This window comes from Fundulus heteroclitus, chromosome 12 (assembly GCF_011125445.2).
Source record: "Fundulus heteroclitus isolate FHET01 chromosome 12, MU-UCD_Fhet_4.1, whole genome shotgun sequence".
Taxonomy (NCBI): Eukaryota; Metazoa; Chordata; class Actinopteri; order Cyprinodontiformes; family Fundulidae; genus Fundulus; species Fundulus heteroclitus.
In genome coordinates, this window is record NC_046372.1 from 39,346,001 (window position 1) to 39,367,734 (window position 21,734).

Below are 21,734 nucleotides of genomic sequence, written 5' to 3' on the forward strand. Positions count from 1 at the left end.
GACATTGGGACTAACTAATACAGTTGGCCAGTAGCGGTAATAAGTAGGGTGACCAATCTTCTTCTTTTGCCTGAATATTTAACTTTTTCAGCTCTGTTTGGGACATCCAGGGGTGATTTGTAGATTAATAAAAACGTCAGGTGTTGATAGTTTTTCAAAGGACCAATAGGAAATGGGTTCAAAGGACCAAGCATGAGATGTTACCTAGAATCAATAAATATTGAACAGTTTGTCTTTTCACTTCCCTCATGCAATACAAATATTTAAAGGTTTATCTCAGTGATGCAGAGACAGTGGACCAAGGAAAGGCCCACTATCTGTTGGGTCACTGAAAGGTATTCTGTTTGTGGAATGTAATTTCAAACATATTTTTTGCAAAGCCTTTTATGTTTATTTGTTCAGCAACCGAAAACTGCTGAGAAAGATCAGCTCTACAGCAAATATAGATGGGCAGACAAGGCATCTGAAGAAGATAATCTAAGATAATCTTTGTGTTAAATAACTGTCTTTGCGAGACTACTGCTTTTTCTTTTTATTATTACAATAAAAAGAAACAATGAAATGAATATTTACTTATATTATTTAAGATTTCTGTAAATTTAATTGTCCAGTATGACTTGAAAATGAGGGCTATTATTTTGTTAAAAGTAAATTTTCCAATACAGAAGATGCATTATTTGGATAAATTATTTAATTCCAGGGAACAACAAACAGGTTTAAATCGAAGCTAACTGGACTTTTGCTCACTTCTTTCTGAAAACGTCTCAACACCTATCCAGCAGTCTCTGTCAATTCTGGTGGCTCCCACTTGAGCAACTGGGTGTCGGTGAGCTGCTCTTTTTAAGGACATGGAGGCCCATCCTCCTAGGTGCATTCTCAGTTAGATGTAAATCAATGACCCACCATCACTGTCCTGGGTCATTAGAAGCTACTGCTTGGTGTGAGTGAAGTACTTGGTCACCTGAATCATGACAAGACTGCTGATGTTTCCTGACGTGCTTGTGTTCTTTTTGTTTCTCATCTGTGGCAGAGGGAATGTTGTCAGCCCGATAACTCAGAGTTCTGATAACAAGGAGTTTGTGCTCCGGTGGGTGATGTGAACCAGATATCGATATTGCAGATATTGGTCTGTGTGTGTGTGCTTCCAATAAACTTCAGTTTTGAGACTCCCATCTTCCTCAGTACGTACCGCACAGTCCAGAAAAGGCAACATGTTATTCTTGACATCCTCTCTGGTAGACCTTATGTGGCTGTCCACTGAGTTGATTTGGTGGGGTAAATGCCTCAACATCTTTGGTTTGGATTTTAATCCAACTGTCATCCACATATCTAAACCAGTGAGTTGGTGGTATTCCCTTGTAAGCACTGAGTGCTCTCCACTTCCTCCATGTACAAATTGGCCACAATGGATGACACTGGGGAGCCAATGGTACATGTGGCAGTTGGTAAAAGTTGTCTCTTTACTTGAAATATGTGGTTGAGAGACAGCGGTCCAACAAGTCACAAATCTGTTTTGGTGTTAAATTGGTCTGTTTTGTATTATTTGGAATGTCGGCGAGGCCGTAGCGTGAGGGAAACACTACAATGTTACTTACAATCGCATCAGCAGAAACGCGAGGTCCGCGTCAGCCTTGCAGCCTTCTTTTTCTTTTAGCTCTTGCCATTCGGAAAAAGCTTGTCCGATGTTCACCCGTGTACGACTCCTCTCTCTGTCCAGAGCCCTTTTGCCTGCTCCGACATGGGCTTTCGCTGTTTTATCGCTGGTTCCGCCATGATAACTGCACAAATATCGCCACTGCGCTAGCAACGAGCACGCCTTTCACTGGGGGCGTGTAGCAGTTCTCGCCGTAAAGTAAGACCGACTCTCGCGATGCACAGACTACTGAGCCTGTGAGTGCGGGCCGAGGGCTCCTGCAATTGCAAGTGCGGTATTTCCCCCATAGACCACCAGGGCGGCCGAGAAAACCTTAGTTCAACCTGAAATGACTCATTTAATCATCCAAAACGGTATGGAACACATTAATTAACTGAAAAATGTTGCATGTTAAATTGGTTCTGTTTTTAATAATTCGTCATGTTCCACCTGAGTCCTGACAGTGTTCACCGCCTCTGATGTCGGAATGCATAATAAAGAGGTGACATCAAAGGAAACAATGGTTTCCCCTGGTTGTTTAGTTTCTCTTACATTTGGAGAAACTAAACAACATCACAATTGTGCCAACAGACAAATCTTGTCCAAGCAGACTGTTATACTGATACAGTATAATCTGATATTTTGACATCTACCTCCATTACTCCCTTTGCAAGTTAATTCACTAATTCATCAAAACTGTGTATTCCTCTTTTTTAGTCTTTAATATGAAAACACATATGAGGCAGTCTTTCATTTAAATGGGCAATATAAGGTAGGCTCTTCTTTATGAAAGATGTTCAGAGAATACAAAGCTTCTTTTCAGCTAAAATGAAAAACACAGGAGACTATGTTGTAGAAAACATTGATTCATTCACCTACTCCTGAAATGAAGGGAGAATCCAAGTTCTCATTTTGTTCATATTCATATAGTGCTTGAATGACACTTCTGTTTAGAAATATATAATAGATTTACTCAACATTCTTTATTCTAACCTTTGAATATCGTGTTTGCCCCAAATGAAAATTGAAATGATGACAGGTGCAAAAGGTTTTGTTAAATCCAGTAATCTCCACAATTTACCGTTGTCTACTTCAGGATAGAACATTGTCAGGAGAGGAAAAGCACACATACCAATTTGTAGCATTAAAAAAGAGAATGATACAAAAGGCTGACATACTTTTTAGGTCTGTAGTCAGGGATGCTCCTGTCAAGGGAGATGCGGTCACTGAGTTGGGCATTGTAGCCGTACTCCTCGTACTTCCCCTCTGCATCACGGCTGTCCTCCCCCAGAGTGGCAGCGGCTCCCCCCTGGCCGAGGCCCCCGGGTCCCTCCACAAGCCCCATTGGCTTTGCTAGACCTTTGAGGATACAGAGACAATAATTAAGATGTGAAGAGACATTTCTCAGTGAAAACACATAGAGATTATTCAAAAGTAAGACATGTGAAGTGAGAGGCCATGAGGAGGAAACTGACTGACATTTTGTATCACAAAGAGGAAGCTAGTTTATGACAGCTCTGAGACCCATTAGAGCTCATTCATTAGCCATCATTACACATCATGTAAAGGAAAAAAAAAACACTGGATACTGACGTCAAAAAATACACAGGAGCTTTAAAAAGGGAACAGTGGAATATTTCAGAAATAAAGACAGGAGATAAAAATGATTGTGCTTATTAAGTCTCTAAATGGTTCTTAGCATTTAAATCAAATTATCTCCCTATTACTTTTTACTTTTTTCTTGTTTAACATTTCTTTATTCACCTCAGCCTTCTTCCACCTTATCCAGACCTCTTCCAACATTTCTGTTTCCAGCTAGGTCCTCCCTCTAAGTTTGTTTGGACACCCCCAATACATATCACCACATTAGGGTTTATGGGGGACGCGTGGGGTGATGGAGGGGTCATCCAAGCTGACACTCTCATTGCACTTTATGGCCACCTGCCCCTTAGTTTTAATCGCACATTAGTCACCACACACACACACACAAGGCTGCCGAGGAGAGGGGTGGGGGTACTTTGCAGTAGCCGGTGGGCATTGCCTGAGTCAAGAGGACCGCTCCGTGGTGTACTACCCAGGACGTTGCCCGACACTGAGGGCTTCTGGTTGTGGGAGCATATGGAGGAGCTCACCTGTCTGCTTCCCCCCTCCCATTTTAATTACACTCTAGCTCCTCATGCACTACACACTGGGGGGAGGGGGGTTGAGGGGTGTAGCTGGGATCTGTGAGTGAGTTCACTTGGCAGCCAGCCCATCACTCTTCTTGAAGCTGAACATGACAAAGGGAAAAAAAAAAGTTTACTTTGACTTTCCTAAGATCTGTTTCAGTCTGTTAGCCTTTGAATTGAACTTTGCCTCAATTCTTGTTTTCAGAGTTAGCATTTTTTTCCACTGCAATTTGAATCATGGAAGCTCTTTCCTGACCATTGAGTAAGAGTATCCCCTTGCTAACAGTGAGGGAGGAGTTTTTTTTTTCTTTTCAAGGAATCGTTCAGATTTTTTTTAAACTTTAGTTCTGTGTAGAAGAAAAATGTTTTAAAGAAGTACACTTTTAAAACCTAGCATGGAAAATGGTTCTGTTTTCAACTTTATTTATCCCCATATTTTGCCTTCATCATTTACAATACTTAAAGTAATCTTCAACCTTAACACGCATCTAGTCATGTGGTTTATGTGTAACATTTATCCAGTTCTACATTAAAATAGCACAAGATTGATCAAACTTAATGTTTCTGCAGTGCTCTTAAAAGTCGACCAATCAGTTATCTCCAAATGTTTTTGTCGTAGGAAAGATGTTCAAAAAGTATCAAAACGTATTTTTACAGATTTTGTAAACTTTGTGTGAGTATTGGAAGTTGGACAGCTGGAAGCAGATAACACCTGTTGTGCTATCTAATTCAATCCCTCTAAGTGCCAGCTGTTTGATTGAAGACCTTTTGTAATAAGATGAGACCTGACTGTCTGATCCACTTTAACGTGGATGGGGTTTTAAAAATTTACAAGCAGTGGAGTAAACCTTTGGATATGGCATTACACCAATATTTGTGCCACAATATCAAAGTTGGTACTTTCCGGTTATGTTCCAGGTCTCAAATTTTCCTGCTGAAATGACGGTGAACTGATCATACAAACTGACACCGCTTCACATAGTAATAACAACATTGTTGGGGTGAGAAAACAGCACTCAATTTGACAACAATCACTGAAAATGGAAAATCATTGTCCACTTCTATAGTACTGTATCCCACAAATATTTGTCTTAAATGTTTTGGCTAAAAAAAGTAAAATGAAACAGGTACTCTGTCCAACTTTCTGTTTTCCTTCCTTCTACCGCTCTGATAATTTCCTCCTTTTTTATAAACTAACTGCAACATGGCATCTTTTCAATGATAATAATAAGAAGAAATTGTATTTGAAGGCTCCTTTCAAGTCACTCAAGGTCACAGAACAAGAAAAAAACAAGAACTATAAAAGAGATAAATGATAAAACAATATGACAATTAATATAATCCAAAATAATTATTGGTTTAATAAATAACACAATTAGCCATGATACGCAAGTTTAAACAAGTGAACTTTGAGATGAGATTTAAATGAGAACAGAGAAGAAGAGAGTCATGGATGTGTTGTGGCAGAGTTGTGGAGATGGGGGCTGTACGGTAGAAGGCTCTGGACCCCATGGTTGACAAACGGGCAGGAGGGGTATCAAGAAGAAAGGATGAGGAAGAGTAAAAAGATTCGGAGGGTACGTGATGACAAGAAAATCAGTCAGGTAAGGAGGTGCTAAGTTATTGAGAGCCTTGAATGTTAGAGTTAAATCTTGTAGTTGTTGCAATATTTGATGGGTAATCAGAGAAGATGTTAAAGAATAATGTTTTCTATGGTGGGGGTTTTAGTTTTTAGCAGCTGTGCTCCACACAAGCTGAAGTTTATGAATGATTGTGAGAGGAAGACCTGAAAGAAGGGAATTACAGTAATCTAATCAAGAGCTGACGACTGCATTAAGGAGGATGGCTCTGGTGGTGGGTGTAAGACATGGACGGACACGGTTGATGTTTCCAAGGTGGTTATATACAGGCTGAGTATTGACATGAGATTAAAAAGATAACGTGCTACCACAGATAACATCCAGACTCTTAGTTTGAGGAAATGGAGAAACTGAGGAATCAACTGTAACTGTGAAACTGTTACATCTGGTTAAAGTGGACTTGGAGCCATCAAGAAGAAACTCCGTTCAGCAAAGTTCGGCAGTAATGAAGCAAATTTACTTGAGCACTGTACTTAGGTACAGTTTTTCAAATTTGTACTTTACTTGAAAAACATTTATTTTGAACACTTATTACTTTCACTCCATTTTAATGATAAAAATCATACTTTTTACTCCACTACATTTCTATAAAGGTTTTCAGTCCTCGTTACAGCTGTTCACATTTTTTAATGCAGTATGTGTCTATTTTGTACAAACTAAACACTGTTTTTTTTCTCAGCTTAAAACTCAACTCAGTTTATTTTTTTTATTTGTGTGTCCTGTCTGGCAATGTGGCAATAAGAATTGTAGTCTTAATGCCAAAGAGAGTCCAACAGATTTAACTTTCACAAGTGAAGCCTTACTACTTTCGCCATAGTGCTCTGCTTGATTTATATATGCAAGAAGCTTTATTTGATTTTATGCTGGGACTATTTAATGTTCAATGGACACGGAAACTGAAAGGTAGAAGAGGATAAAAAGGAGAGATGATGATGATGATGATGATGATGATGATGATGATGATGATGATGATGATGATAAGACAAAATCCTAAAAGGGAGAAAAGGTAAAAGAGAAAGAGGAGATGAAAGGGAGAGAACAACATAACATCCTCTGAGTCTGCTTCTACACCTGCAAAGAGAGATATCAAAAGAACAGCAAAACAAACCGATAAAGTATTACAGGTACAAACAAACAACGCCTTGATACCATCACTGAAGAATATACAGTGTTATTTAATACAAAATGTATGAAGTGACACCTAAAGATAATAATAGGGTTTTTCTGTGTAGAAATCTACACAATGTTCATACTTCACACCGATATGCAGCTTGAGATTGGTAGCAAGGAGATGAAGAAGGATAATTTCTGTTCTACTAATATTGCTGTACAGGTAGAGTGAGCGCACTCAGGTCAAGCAGGCTGCATACATGGTGTTATTTGTGCCACCAATATGAGTGTGCAGTGAGGCTTGTGAGCGGGTTTTAAAACAGCATATACACACTGCATTGTCGTGGACGAGGTAATGATGATAGATGATATCTGATGTTAATGTTTGGTTCATTTATTTGTATCACTCTCTACACATAAATTGATTTAAACTGTGTTCAGAAAGTTGTTGTTAGTGTTTAAGTTGGTAAAGGTTCTGCTAATAAGTTAAACAAATGGTATTCCTCATGAATGAATATTATTCAGTGTTATACATTTCTTTGAACATAAAAAATTATTTGAACATTTAAAATGGCTGATGTATGGATAATAAAATGAAAAGATGATAAAACAAGAACATTTTAAACAAAATGAGATCATTAAGCCGTCAGGAATATCTGAAGGGGGGAATAAAAGAAATAAAAACTGTGTACATTTATTTACAGTGAGTGGAGACAGCGCAAATAAACATTTGCTCGGCTTCACAGCTGTGCTTCATGCTGTCACAGTTGCTGTGAAACAGTTATGCTGAGGTAAGGGCAGGGACTGCTGGTGAAGGCTAGACTGCCCAGTTTCACAGCCAATCCCATCCGGCCTTCTTATTGTTGTGACCAATCGAAGGACTTTGTCCAAGTAGGCTGGGTCCTTCGAAGGATGCAAAGTAGGCCGGGTCCTTCGAAGGAGGCAGCCTCTGAATCTGGACAGAGCCTAAATATTGCTGTGCCCCCCAACCCTGTCATGGGGCTGCCAGATAGAGGCTGCTCAATTTGTTTGCCACTAATTGTATTTTTGCATAAATAAGGGTTATATTTAAAGGTATCAGGGCAAAGGTGGGTGGATTAAAATGTTTTGAAAACTATAATTTTCCTTCCTTCTCAGAATGATGCACTTTCTCTTGGTCTGTCAGCTAAAACACCCAATGAGAGACATTTGGGTTTATTGCTGTAATGTGATATTTAAAAAAGGTCAAAAGAGAACAAATACTTTTTGGGGGACTGTATTTAAATGAGTTCAGTCAAGCGTGTCCTGTGGCATTGGTGACCTATAAACTTCACATAAACCCTTCACGCGGGTAGAATGTGCAAATATTTTTTTTTTTCTTGGCATTAAAATTCAACAAGATGAAAAAGAAATCCAACAGAAATCTGCTACATGAAATTTCTCCCCTCATGAGGCTATGTTCTGCATCTCCCCTCCTCCTACATAATTTCTGTTTGGGACCTAAACTCTGAACAGCTTGCTACCAAGGCGCATGGCATCCTGTTTCTATGAAAACCTTCACCATTGTTTAACTATTTAAAATTCAGTGAAATGGCAGAAAAATGTCAGATTATTGTTATGCGAGCCAAGCTTCCAGTGTGGGCTCCGTGGAGAACTCGGGCCGCGTCTGTTCTCCATATCAACAGATGGACACACAGACAAAAAGTAAACAGCGCATAACAATGAAGAGCTCAGCTCGGGCCCTCCAGGAGCCCCACAGTAATCACTGCATTTGGATGGCCCCAAATCCTCGGGTGCTGCTGCAGATTTGTAATTGGAGCTGAATGGTTGCAAACTGGCTTCTCCCACGAGGCGGATTAAGCGTGCCCCACGCTAGCCAATGGGTGGCATTTTGACAAGTAAGGATGGGGTTCATGTTGCGGACCAGCCACAATAATTCAGATAGTCTCAGACGTGGACGCGTGCGACCTTATTGTGGCTTAGTATGATTCTTGGAAGCTGGACAGTCCCCACCAGCTGTGTTGTCTACTTCAAGCCTCTCCTCCGCTGCCGGCTGTCTTACTGAAGGAAATTCCATAATAGGATGAGACCTGCCTGTCTGATCCACTTCAGTGTTGACTGGGGTTTTTAAGATTCACAAGCCTACTTATAATGTCAGAGTGTACCTGACATGTAATCAGTGCTGCAAAATTTAGAGCAGGTCTTTTTTTCACTCTCTTTTAGCCGAGCGTGGTTCTATATTGATGTGGCTGCTGATAAAATGCTGCTTTTAAGATGTTTGGTAGGTCATTGAGGTAATGAAATTGCACTGCCTGGCTTTGATTTTTCTTTTATGTTCCTACCTTTAATGCTGGGATAAAAATTACTTTATAGGAATATATTTTATATATTCAATACTAATACTTAAATACCTCCCATATACAATGCAAAATGTATCACCAAACATATAAAGCCCACAAATATAAATGGCAGCTTTTAATGCACATGTTGAGAGGCAGAATTTGGACACAGTTCGCCTGCGGGTAAAGCACTGCACCAACAACAGCAATGCTTAGGATTTAGAGGTCCACTCCTTCCATGAACACATGAGTGAAAAATGCATGCACCTAATATCCTGTGAGGCACTTTGTATAAAAAGTCAAGCAAGTCAACTCTGATGTTATATTAGAAAAAGGTAACCCAGAGCTGAGGGCTACTTCTACCTGTGAATTACTGTGAGAAGCACTATATATAGGAGAAAAGAAGTACTGTAATTAACATGCCAACAGTTTTATCCTTTATTTGGATTCTAATAAGTCTATTGACATGAAATTCACAGCGGATGTTAGTAAAAATCACAGTAATCCAGACACACAAAGAAATGAATCTATAAATAGGGCTGTGTGTAATAAAGTGAAATGACAAGCATTAAACACATTTACTAGTTTCTGCTCTAATTCTCAACTTCAGTCTGGGTGCACCATTTGATCGTAACTCTAAGAGACTCGTTAGCCACTGATTCCTTTTCTACTGAACAGAGGAGCAACCGAGGCAGGCATTTTCTGCCTGTCTTTAGTTGTCTCTAAGTTTTTAATATTTAAACAGATAACATTCACTTAAAAGCTGTCTGACATGTTTATCCCTTCACTGTTAAAGATCCAGGAGTGTTAACTAATATGCTTAAATCCTTCTTAAAAATCAGAGTGTTTGTGTTGAAGATGTTTTACCTGGTTTCTAGTACTCAAATCTGGAGCACAGTCAGCATCTGATCATCATCATCATCGTCATCATCATCATCGTCATCATCATTTACTAATAAAGTGCTTAATAAATCCCAAGTACTGTACAGGTAGGCCTACATACTACTACTACTACTACTACTAATAATAATAATAATAATAATAATAATAATAATAATAATAATAATACAAAAGCAATAAGCATCATACAAATAAAAAGATGAAAAAAAATGAACAAGAGGCTTAAAATCATTTAAAGATCCAGCAGACCTCACAGGAAAAGGGAGACTGTTTCAGAGCCTAGGCCCTGCAGCTGAAGACGCTCTGTGTCCCCTGGTCACAAGCCGAGTCCTTGCTTTTGATCTTCAGATCTTAGGGATATACTTGGGATATATAAAACTAAAAGCAATTCTAAAAGAGACAGACAGCCAGTGGAGGAAATACTAAATTTGAGTGATGTGCCCATGCCATCTTGTCCCCTTTCACAAAGGGGCAGCGGAACTCTCAACCAGCTGTGGACGGACAAAGAGACTGGCCAATTCCAAAAAAAATAAGAGCTGCAGTAGTCCAGTCTTGAAGTAAAGAAAGCACAAATAACCCTCTCAAGGACATTATGAGGAGGATAATCTAACCTGTTTATCGATCACCTCTAAATTCGTTAACAGAAACAATCAGAAGAGATCAGTGGTCCAACAGTACTGTTACATCCTGTCTGCAGGTCAGATTTATCAATTAAAATTAATGTTTTTTATCATTTAGATAAAGAAAGTTCAGCTCCATTCATCCTCTCATAGCTGCCTCGTATCGTTTTCCTATTAGACTATAAAAGTGTTACAAAGGCTCCTCTAAAAGGCTACTTGAAATGTTACTTTTAAACTCGCAGCAACAGCTCGCTGCTTTAATTTTCAGCTGTAATCATTCAGGTGAGGCTTTGCAATGGCTGATTGCCTCTGTCTGGAGAGCAAAGTCGCATTGCCAAGTTGGTTTGATAAAAATGGATCAGTTAGTATAGATTTTTTATTATCTAAAAATGTTGCTTATTTTGACATCAAAATATCTCATAAATAGAAAAAAATATTCAAAACCACTATTTGTGTGGTTTTGAGCCCTTTTTTCGACACAAAGCATCTTCAAATCTTCTGGGAGGCTTCTTAGTTCGATTGATTGGGTCATTCTTGCATTATGATCATTCTCTAAAACTGACCCTCACACTGAGTCTTTCTCTAACCTTCCCTTTTTGCTTTCCCATTGTTTAGGATCATTGTCAATCAAAAAATGTTCACCCCTGTTTCATCTTTGTATTCTCATCGAGAATGTCTCAGAACATTTTTCCATTCTTCCTTCCTTATGTACCAAATGCTGAAACTCACCCCACACTTCCAAATTTCACAATTTTTCTGTTTGCTTTTTGGGTTGATCTATATTAATTTTCCTCCTTAAAATATGGTGTGTGAAAATACATGTCAATCATATGGTCAATATGCATTTTCTTCAATGGTGGAGTGTTGGGCATGAAGCATTCATGAAGGTCCTTGTAGTTTAATTCATTGCTTATTGTTGTCATGGAAAATCTGGTAATTCCAGGTCCTCTTGAAGCTCTCTGACAATAATTGTTGCCTCTTGAACATCTCCTGTGATTATATTTCTTACTCTTTTGTCAGAAATCATGCGACAAATACCTATTTATGAACAGTTCATCTTGAATGAATGTTCTGTCCCAGGATTATGGGCCTATTGGTGATCACTAGAACCTTCAAACTTTTAGAAATACCTCTGTAGCTAATGCCATCAGAGTTTGTGAATCATGAGTTTGGCAGTACCTTAGAAATGAGAAACCTTTTTTAAGACCAACAATTAGGACTAAACCAGTCTTTATAGTTTGGCACCATTAATGAGCAAGATTGTTTTTAAATGCTCACCAGTATCAGTTGTTTTCTTCACCTCCTTCTCTTCATATTTTCAATTTTTAATCCTTGCATCATTCAACTTTAATACACACAAATTAATTTATTGACTACTTTGTTTTGATTTCTTTGTATGTATAAAACATTGACATGTGTAATATATGAAGAAGACACTCTGGCACCATGCAGGCTTATAAAAATGCTAATAGAATTTCAAGTTTTCAGATATTTCCCATGACGCATTTTAGCATTCAGTGTTTCCAATATGATTAACACGCTGCATAGCTCCGGCGCTTTCATCAATTCACTGGGAGGCAATTACAGGCCAACATCTGTTTCTTCCGCTGACGCTCCATTCCCATCTAAAGAGTCAGCTGGATGCAGATCCTACATAAGCTGGGCACCAATTTCAATCTCATTGTATCCATGTATGCATCTGTCACTGTGCTGGTCTCATTCACAATCCATCACATGACAGAGTAAACCTCTACCAGCTCTAACTTTGAAAGGTAACTTTCAGAGTGCAGTTGACTTGCCTGCATGAGATACTCAAATTCAAAGATGACCCATTTTTTTTGTGAAATATTTAAGCAGAAGCATGTTTTTTTATGTGTGTCCAAAGTAATGCTGCTGAGTTCTAAATATTGATGCTGAGGGGATGAGGGGGATCCAGTGATCTTTTGAAGAGGAGGGAAAAATATCTTGTTGGTTTAAAGGATTCAAAAACCAAAACAAACCTATGAAATATTGAGAGCCCACAAAGGGGCTGCAGTAAGTCTAGCATTGCCATTTATAACAGCTGCAGGCACATCAAGAGGACAGCAAGTGTGATTTGAAAACTGGTGGGGGTAGACCTCTAAGTTTAGACATGAGGTAGTACAAAATTTAGTGCCAGCAGAGGTGCAAAGCCTAAGACAAAAATATAACAACGTTATTTAATGCATCTTAGAGTCATCTGTAATGAACCTGCATTGTTTTAAAACAGAGCGAAATGTCATATATATATATATAAAACACCAATAACAAGATTGAGCCCGTGCTCTCTTTGTAGTCACCTATGTGTTGCCATCCACTTATTTCATTCTTTTGATGTTTTAAAAGTTTCCAACTTTTAACTGTAAGCAAATTTCCTATCCATGTCAAAATAAGAACCCATTTTGACTGACCACCATATTTTGTCAAACATTACACGATCTTTGTTCCAAAGATATGCGGCCTGCAGCCTCAGCAAACTACTGTCAGACATTTGTGTAATAACAATAACACATTTCTGCAAACATTTGTATTCAAAATAATTGTGTTCGACACCTCAAATACATCCAAACTTTCATTTTTACTTTCTTTCTTTTTTGTTGTTGGTGTGTGACTACTATGTATAGCATAATCCCCTGCAAAACCATTGATACTCCATGACCTTTTACACATTTCATTGCATTACAACTACAAACTTCAGTGTATTTTACTGAGATTTTTTTCTCCACATTTCCCTTCTAGACAGTGAATCATTTCTCAATTCTTGTTATTTAAATAGCTAGATTGTATTGAAGGAATCTTCTAACAGCAGCTGTCAAGATGGGGCACAGATTTAGGTCTGGGCTTTGACTAGGCCATCCTACTGCTTGAATATGCTCTGTTCAAAAGCATTCCCTTATAGCTCAGGTTGTGCATTCAGGGCCGCCTTCCTGCTGAAAAATTAATCTCTGGCTGAAGTCCAAAGTCTAATCTTTTTATTTTCAAGGATTGCCCGGAATTTAGCACCATCCATCTTTCTATCTCCAGATTCTCGCAGAAAAAAAATATTGAAGCAGTACAGTACTGCCTACACCATGTTTCACTGTGGGGATGGCATATTCAGGGTGATTAAACAGAATTATTTCTCTTCCACACATAGCATAATGCACATACAATAGATGAAACGGTCCAGTTTTGGTCTCCTCTGAGAAGACCACCTTCTTCCACATGTTTGCAGTGGTCCTGAACATGGCAAAAAGCAAACTAAACTTTCGATGGCTTTCTTCCTGGCACTCTTTGATAAAGGCTGAATTTCTGGAGTGCACAAATAATAGTTGTCCTGTCAACAGACTAGCCCACCTGAGCGGCTCCTGCAGAGTTCCCATGGGCCTCTTGACTGTTTCTATAAATAATCTGTCATTTACAAGTATTGTAATTTATCGTCTGATAGGTTTGCAGCTGTGTAACATTGAAACAGTAAAGAGAAGTGAAAACAAATGCACAACATACTTTTTTTATGTAAAGACAAGTATCTTTTTCACTCCACCTCAAAATAAGGAACTTTGATACTCTGTGTTAGCCTATTGTATAGAACACCAGTACACCAATAATTGTTGTGGTAACTAGAGGTTGAAAAAGTTTCCTGGTAAGATATTGGTTAATATATATTAAAGTTGGAAAATAGTACCTTGGAATGAATAAATTAGGGAAAAAATCCATCATACCATTTTTAAGTTAAAAAACATCAAGAGAGAGCATTTTGCTTGTTACCTATTGAAGATGCACATGTTTCCTTATTGTAACTGAATTAAAAACAGTTGCATAGCATAGTATTAGAATAATAGTATACCCACAGCACTGACTAAACAATATCTGTGTATTTAAATACAGCCATAGTACAGGTTTTTAATTGGTTTTTGTTCCATAGAATGGTAAAATGTAAAGATAAATAATGCATTTTATTCCGTGAGAGTGATATTTTGATGTTTCATTGAAAGTCTGTTACATCTACATTAACCCTCCTTGCAAATTAATACATGTCCCTCTTTTACTGAATGTTAGCACTGACAGTTTGCAATCCTTGCTTGACTCTAAGCCAGCATCGTCGATAACTGAAAGACTCACTCCAACAGAAAGAAGCCTTATTCTCTGCGGCCACCTGCTGATTGTCAGGTGAGTTGCTGAATTCATTAACATAATTTTAATGTCTGAACAAAACTGATTTTAATCGGTTTCTCTAAGCTATGTTATCATCCAGCCACTCATCTGCATATATTTATTGGAGTATATTTCATTTTATCAGAAATCACAGTCCTGGGGAACACTGTCACTGCAGTCATCCCCATCACACGCTACACAATATATACGCACACCGAGATATGCATCATCCAGAGCCAGTCTAAACCTCATGCGTTTGTCAGCATGGAAGACAGTAAATGTGACATTTTCCCTCTCTCATCAAGCCTTTGCTCCAGTGGCTGTGGCATATAGACAGCCTTAGTTTCTTTGTCATAATTGTGCATCATAGATAGGAAGCATATCTGGTGTTGCAGCTGAGCCTCCATGGCCTCCATCCCATCAGCACCTACGCACCAAGAGACGGATGGCAGTGATATGCATGGCTGATGACAGAAGCCTTAGTGTGACCGTGAGCTGTGGGACAACAGCCTATATCAAACAATGACACACCCGCCGTTGTTCAGCAGGGTAACCCAGGAGCAGCACATCTATTTGCTAACGGCAGTGTCTGGTTTATTTTAGAGCATTTTTGCTTAGAGGGGCAAAATGCTATAGGAATGGTGGTCACTGGTCAGTGGAAAGAAAGGTCAAGGAGTTTTATAGGAGGCATAAAAGGCTTTCTTTTACCAGACTGATTAATCCTGACCCTCTGCATGCTGGGAGTGATCCATGCAGGGAATAAACAGCAATATTTATTCTGTAAGAGTACATATTATGTAGATCCCCATTGAACTAGATTAAAACGGCCCCGAGGCAATTCACCACTGCACTATCAAGCCATGCTTCCACCTTGCTACCTCCATCTGCACTAATATTGCGCTTCACAATCTACAGAATAACCCTTGGTAGACAGACATAAAGAAAGAAAAAAGAATCCCTACATTTCTTTCAATCAACCAGCCAATGCGTAATTTAGAAGTGAGTTTGCTTCCCTACTGCCAATGGCAAATAACCTGTATGTACTGGAAGGGGAATCATAGATTGTTCATGGATTCCCGAAAATGAGGCCACCAACCACTTCTTAAAATTATCTGATGTCCAAGATGAATTAGCTTTGTTGCAACAAGGTTGACCCATGCAGGTCCTTGACTCAAGTATGCTGCCACCATGATTATCACCGTCAATATCTCACAACAGAAGGTATGTTCGGTTCATGCTGGCCCCATCTCTGGGTGGATGGGCCCATGGGTCATCCGGGCTGGGATCGGAGTGGGGGGTTGGGACAGTTAGTATGGACGGGGTCTGGAGCTGGATACCCCTCTGGGGTGCTGGTGCCTGGACCTGGGAGTATAGGATGTGTGGTGAGTGCAAGTGTGTGTACTGTGTCCCCTTTTTTAATTTTTTTGTAGGAGCATTTGCATGTGGGGCCACTAGAGTGGGAACGTGTGAATCAGACTGTACATGGTTTTCTTTTTGTCTCTTTGACAGGTTGGGTTTGAACTGCCCCCTTTTTTCCACTAAGTGTGGAGCTCAGCCCCCCATGTCCGGGGCTGGGTGCTTGGGTGGGCACCAGCTTCGGGGGGCCTTGGCCCCGGTGGCTCTGCCAGGGGCTCCCCTGAGGGGCAGGGGCCCTTGGGTCCTCTCTGGGCCCATGGCTGGATCCGCTCTGGCGTAGCTGGCTGCTGGCAGACCCCACAGGCTCATCCTTTGGCTTTGTGGCTGTTTTGGGGTTTCTTGGGGCTTCTTTCTGCTCTTCCCTTGGACGGGGGGAGGCAGCTTTGCCTGTGTTGGCCCATCTTGGGCACCTTTGCTCTGGGGGTCCATTCTGGCAATTGGGGTTCTAGTTCCCCTGGTGTCTGCCTCAGCTCTCTGGGGGGTGGGTCTTTGGCGCCTCACAACCACTATTGAGCATTTTCTTATGGATAAACCTTACATATACAAGTGCACTCTCACAAACACCTACATGTGCTTGGATTCACGTACTTACAGATTCACTTCTGTACAGAAAACCCCTGTTATTATCTTTAGCTGTTGCTTTATACATTTCATATTAATTAATACCGTATATTCTTCAGTGATGTATCGTGGCGTTGGTTGTTTTTGCCTGTAATACCATATTGGTTGGTTTTGCTGTTCTTTTTATATCTCTCTTTGTAGGAGTAGAAGCAGACTCAGAGGATGAAGTATCGCTCTCTCCTTTTCCTTTTTCACCTTTTCTGCCTTTTACCATTTTGTCTAATCTGTATCTCTTCTTTTTTCCTCTTTTACCTTCCCGTTTCAGCATCCATTGAACATGAAATAATCCCAGCATAAAATCTAATAAAACGTCTTGCATATATAAATCAAGCGGAGCACTATGGCGAAAGCAGTAAGGCTCCACTTGTGAAAGTAAAATCTGTTGGGCTGTCTTGGGCATCAAGACTACAATTTTATTGCCACATTGCCAGACAGGACACAAATAGAAAAAAAACAAGCAGAAAACACCAAACAAACAGAAGGTCTGAAGAACAGAAGGCCAGGTTACATGTGTCAAGTAACTTGAACACTTCAATATGTGTAACAGGGAGCATACAGTACAGTGGAGATTACAGCAACTCTCTCCATTTTGGTTAGACTGACCTAACATTAATTTAGAAAGAATGGCAATTTATTTTTCGTCTTTGCTATTTATCTGTGAAAACCTCACAATTATCTCTGGTTTTTGTAAAACTGAACATCAGGTTTTTACATGATAACTGTAATGATATATGTCATAGCCAAATTGCTGGAGAAAAATACTTTACAGGTAAAATGGATACAGAACAGTGCATCGGACACTGATATTGGACATGTCATGGTTTAGTTTTAATTCGGCTTTTGTTGCCATTGGTTTTCGGTTTTTCCACCTTGCTTTAGTTTTAGTTAGGGTTTGACTTTATTTATTGTTTTTATTTTCTCCTTCCCCTCACTTCAGCCTTCCCTTCCACTGCAGTTAGTCACACCTGCCAGCCACTAATTAGCCAGACTCATTTCACCTGCCAGCCTCACTACTTAAGCCTCACTCTGCTGTCACTACTTTGCCGGTCCGTCATCATTCTACACCCGCTCCATGCCAGTCCCTCTGTAAGTCTTTATATTCTGCTGCTCGTTCTTGTAGAAGCTTTGCTTTCTGTCCAGGTGTCTCCTGTGGGCTGCTAACCTGACAAGCTACTCTGGAGAAACTCTGCTCTGTGCCCTGTTGTCTGCTATGGACTGCTAACCTGACTAGCCACTCTGAGTAAGCTCAGATCTATACCATGCCACCCAGCTTTAACGGACTCTCTCCAGCTCCAGCACTCATCGGCTGCTCCAGCCCTGTAAAGTCTCTGGTTTTCATCTTCCACAACTCACCTTCCTAAATAAACTCTCTCTAACTGAGCTCAGTTTGTGTGGTCGTGCTTGGGTTCATGAAGATAAATCATGACAGTACGGACCGGCCAAAGATGAACCCAACACACACACTGAGCCTAGAGTCTCTGTTTTTGGAGCTCAGGAGGGCGCTGGATGTTTCTGCCGCTTTTGATCCACCGTGGGTTCGGCTGCGAGCGGTGGAGATTTTGTGGAACCAGTGGGGAGACAAAATCACGCTTCTGTCCAGCCTGGGTATTGTCGGCTTTAAAGAAGAGGTGGAATGGATCCAAGCGACAGCCCACGCCCAGTCTCTCCACAGGCCGCCACCACCTAGACCTCCGCTCACTAGTCTGTCCACCTCCGCTGCCGTCTTCACCACTACTGCAGCATCTGCCTCTCCTGCTGCTGCACCTTCTGATGCACCTACTGCTGCTGTCTCCACCGCAGCTCCCGCCGCCTCACTGTCAGCAGTAGCCTCAACTCTGTCGTCCGTCTCCTCCCTTTCTCCGGTGAGTCGGCTGGATGCAGATGCTGCTGCTCAAGAGGATCCGGCTAAAGCACCCCATCTCCATGAAGATCAGCTGTGGGACTTTTTCTACGGGGACAGGGATGACCTTCTCCCAAGTTGGTCCGCCCCTGTTCCCACTGACGAGAGTCATGCAGCCTACGAGAACGGGATGCACACCGCCTCGCCGCTTGCCTCAGAAGCTCCAGCTGTGCAAACCACGACCCAAGCCTGTATGGGTATTCATAGTCCTGCTCTGCCGGCCGCCGAAAGCTCCGCTCTGCCGACCACTGAAGGCTCCGCTCTGCCGGCCGCCAAGAAAATAGATCCGCCGGCCGACGAGGATGAGCCCAAGGCCTCCGAGGGAGCTGCTTTGCCTCAGCCCGAGGCCTCCGAGGGAGCTGCTTTGCCTCAGCCCGAGGCCTCCGAGGGAGCTGCTTTGCCTCAGCCCGAGGCCTCCGAGGGAGCCGCTTTGCCTCAGCCCGAGGCCTCCGAGGGAGCCCCTCTTCCCAAGCCTCGTGAGGAGGTCCAGGAGGACCCGCCTCTGCCCAAGCCTCGTGAGGAGGTCCAGGAGGACCCGCCTCTGCCCAAGCCTCGTGAGGAGGACCCGCCTCTGCCCAAGCCTCGTGAGGAGGACCCGCCTCTGCCCAAGCCTCGTGAGGAGGACCCGCCTCTGCCCAAGCCTTGTGAGGAGGACCCGCCTCTGCCCAAGCCTCGTGAGGAGGTCCAGGAGGACCCACCTCTGGCCTCGGTTTCCGCCGAGACCTGTAGCTTGGCACCGCCTCTGACTTTTCTGTTTGGCCGGAGCCACAGACTGCGGACTTCGAGCCGCTCGACTCTGCCTCGTCGGGGCCGTCCACCACGGCGCCCGCCTCTGACTTTCCTGTTTGGCCGGAGCCACAGACTGCGGACTTCGAGCCGCTCGACTCTGCCTCGTCGGGGCCGTCCACCACGGCGCCCGCCTCTGACTTTCCTGTTCGGCCGGAGCCGCCGACCGCGGTCTCCGGGCCGTTTGACTTTGCCTCGTCGGGGCCGCCCTCCTCGAGGGTTTAGTCGGGCGATGCTGCTCCGCCGCCTGCCTCGTCCAGGACGACCCCCACGAAGACTTTTTCTTTTTTTTGCTTAGCAGCCGTTTTTGCCTGAGCCCTTAAGGCCAGTGCCTTGTTATTTTTTTGGGCTCGATTTCAGTTTTGATTTACTTAGGATTTTTGGGGTTTTAGAGTTATTTAGGGGTTCTTGTTTTCTTAGAGTTCTTAGTCTCTGTTTTGCTTTTGTTTTTCCTGCTCCGTTTTAGGATTCTAGATTTTGCCTTAGTTTCCAAGCTTGGCTTTGCTTCCTCATTTATAGCCTTAGTTCTCTGGTTTTCTCGTTAGTTTACTTACTCATGTTCTAGTTTTCTTGTTTTGCCTTAATTTCTAGTTTAGCTTTAGTCTCATAATTTTGCTTAAGTATTGTTTTTTTTTACCTTAGTCTTTCAGCTTCAGTTTTGTGTTACTTTAGCTATCTAGTTTTTACATTAGTTTACCGGTTCGGGCCCTAGTTTCTCTGTTTTGTTTTAAGTTTCTGGTATCGCATTAGTTTTATAGTTTTCTGCTTAGTGTTTTGATTTAATGGTTTGCCTTAGTTTTTCTTTTGTGGCGTTATCCCTGCTCTTGTTTTGCCTTTATTTTCTAGTTCTTGGTTTGATTCTTTATTTTTGTCCTGCGCTCTTAGTTTTTAGCGCTCCTTAGGTCTTAACGCTCGTTTAGATTTCTGACCCCTGGTCCTGAGCTGTTTCATGCTCCTTAGCTTTGGCTGGTTCGAGCTTCCTTGGTTTTTGTTTTGGCCTCATAGTTCATTAGTCCCCGGCGTGTTAGGACGCCCTCTGATTCTTGGTTCCCCGGCGTGTTAGGACGCCCTCTGATTCTTGGTTCCCCGGCGTGTTAGGACGCCCTCTGATTCTTGGTTCCCCGGCGTGTTAGGACGCCCTTTGTTCTCGGTTCCCCGGCGTGTTAGGACGCCCTTTGTTCTCGGTTCCCCGGCGTGTTAGGACGCCCTTTGTTCTCGGTTCCCCAGCGTGTTAGGACGCCCTCTGTTCTCGGTTCCCCGGCGTGTAAGTACGCCCTCCGTTCTTGTTCCTAGGCGTTTTAGACGTTCCTGCTTCCCTCATATCCCGACGTTCTCTTCCCCAGCCCCGGCGTTTTCCTCACGCCCCGGCGGGTTTCCCTTTGGCGTTAAGTACGCCCGTTCCTTCCCTTTGGCGTTAAGTACGCCCGTTCCTTCCCTTTGGCGTTAAGTACGCCCGTTCCTTCCCTCTGGCGCTGTCGTACGCCTGTTCTTCCCTCTGGCGTTGTCGTACGCCTGTTCTTCCCTCTGGCGTTGTCGTACGCCTGTTCTTCCCTCTGGCGTTGTCGTACGCCTGTTCTTCCCTCTGGCGTTGTCGTACGCCTGTTCTTCCCTCTGGCGTTGTCGTACGCCTGTTCTTCCCTCTGGCGTTGTCGTACGCCTGTTCTTCCCTCTGGCGTTGTCGTACGCCTGTTCTTCCCTCTGGCGTTGTCGTACGCCTGTTCTTCCCTCTGGCGTTGTCGTACGCCTGTTCTTCCCTCTGGCGTTGTCGTACGCCTGTTCATCCCTCTGGCGTTGTCGTACGCCTGTTCTTCCCTTTGGCGCTGTGGTGCGCCCGTTCCTTTCCCTTTGGCGCTGTGGTGCGCCCGTTCCTTTCCCTTTGGCGCTGAGGTGCGCCCGTTCCTTTCCCTTTGGCGCTGTGGTGCGCCCGTTCCTTTCCCTTTGGCGCTGTGGTGCGCCCGTTCCTTTCCCTTTGGCGCTGTGGTGCGCCCGTTCCTTTCCCTTTGGCGCTGTGGTGCGCCCGTTCCTTTCCCTTTGGCGCTGTGGTGCGCCCGTTCCTTTCCCTTTGGCGCTGTGGTGCGCCCGTTCCTTTCCCTTTGGCGCTGTGGTGCGCCCGTTCCTTTCCCTTTGGCGTTTAGTACGCCCGTTCCTTTCCCTTTGGCGCTGTCGTGCGCCCGTTCCTTCCCTCTGGCGCTGTCGTGCACCCGTCCCTCTGGCGCTGTCGTGCGCCCGTTCTTCCCTCTGGCGTTAGTACGTCTGGCCTTGTCCGTTTTGCCTTGTGGCAATGTTCGCCTGACTTTTCTTGTGGCGATGTTTGCCTTTCAGCATCTGCTAGACGTTCTTTGTTTTGCCTACCAGGGGTTGTTAGAAACCCCTTTTAGTCCGCTTTTGTTTTTCCTTTGTTTCGGATCGCCCTGAGTGGGTAGTTTTTGTTTGATTTTGGCCCACCATCCGTACCACCCTCCACCCACCC

At 42.7% G+C, this 21,734-nt stretch overlaps 1 protein-coding gene across 1 annotated transcript in view; it reads right to left on the reverse strand.

The window, feature by feature from the left end:
* galnt9 (polypeptide N-acetylgalactosaminyltransferase 9) overlaps positions 1–21,734 on the reverse strand; it is a 140,524-nt gene that overhangs the window by 108,348 nt on the left and 10,442 nt on the right. Inside the window, exon 2 of the mRNA XM_036143973.1 lies at positions 2,812–2,992. Within this exon, the coding sequence (XP_035999866.1) occupies positions 2,812–2,992 (181 nt within the window). The remainder of the gene's footprint in view (positions 1–2,811; positions 2,993–21,734) is intronic.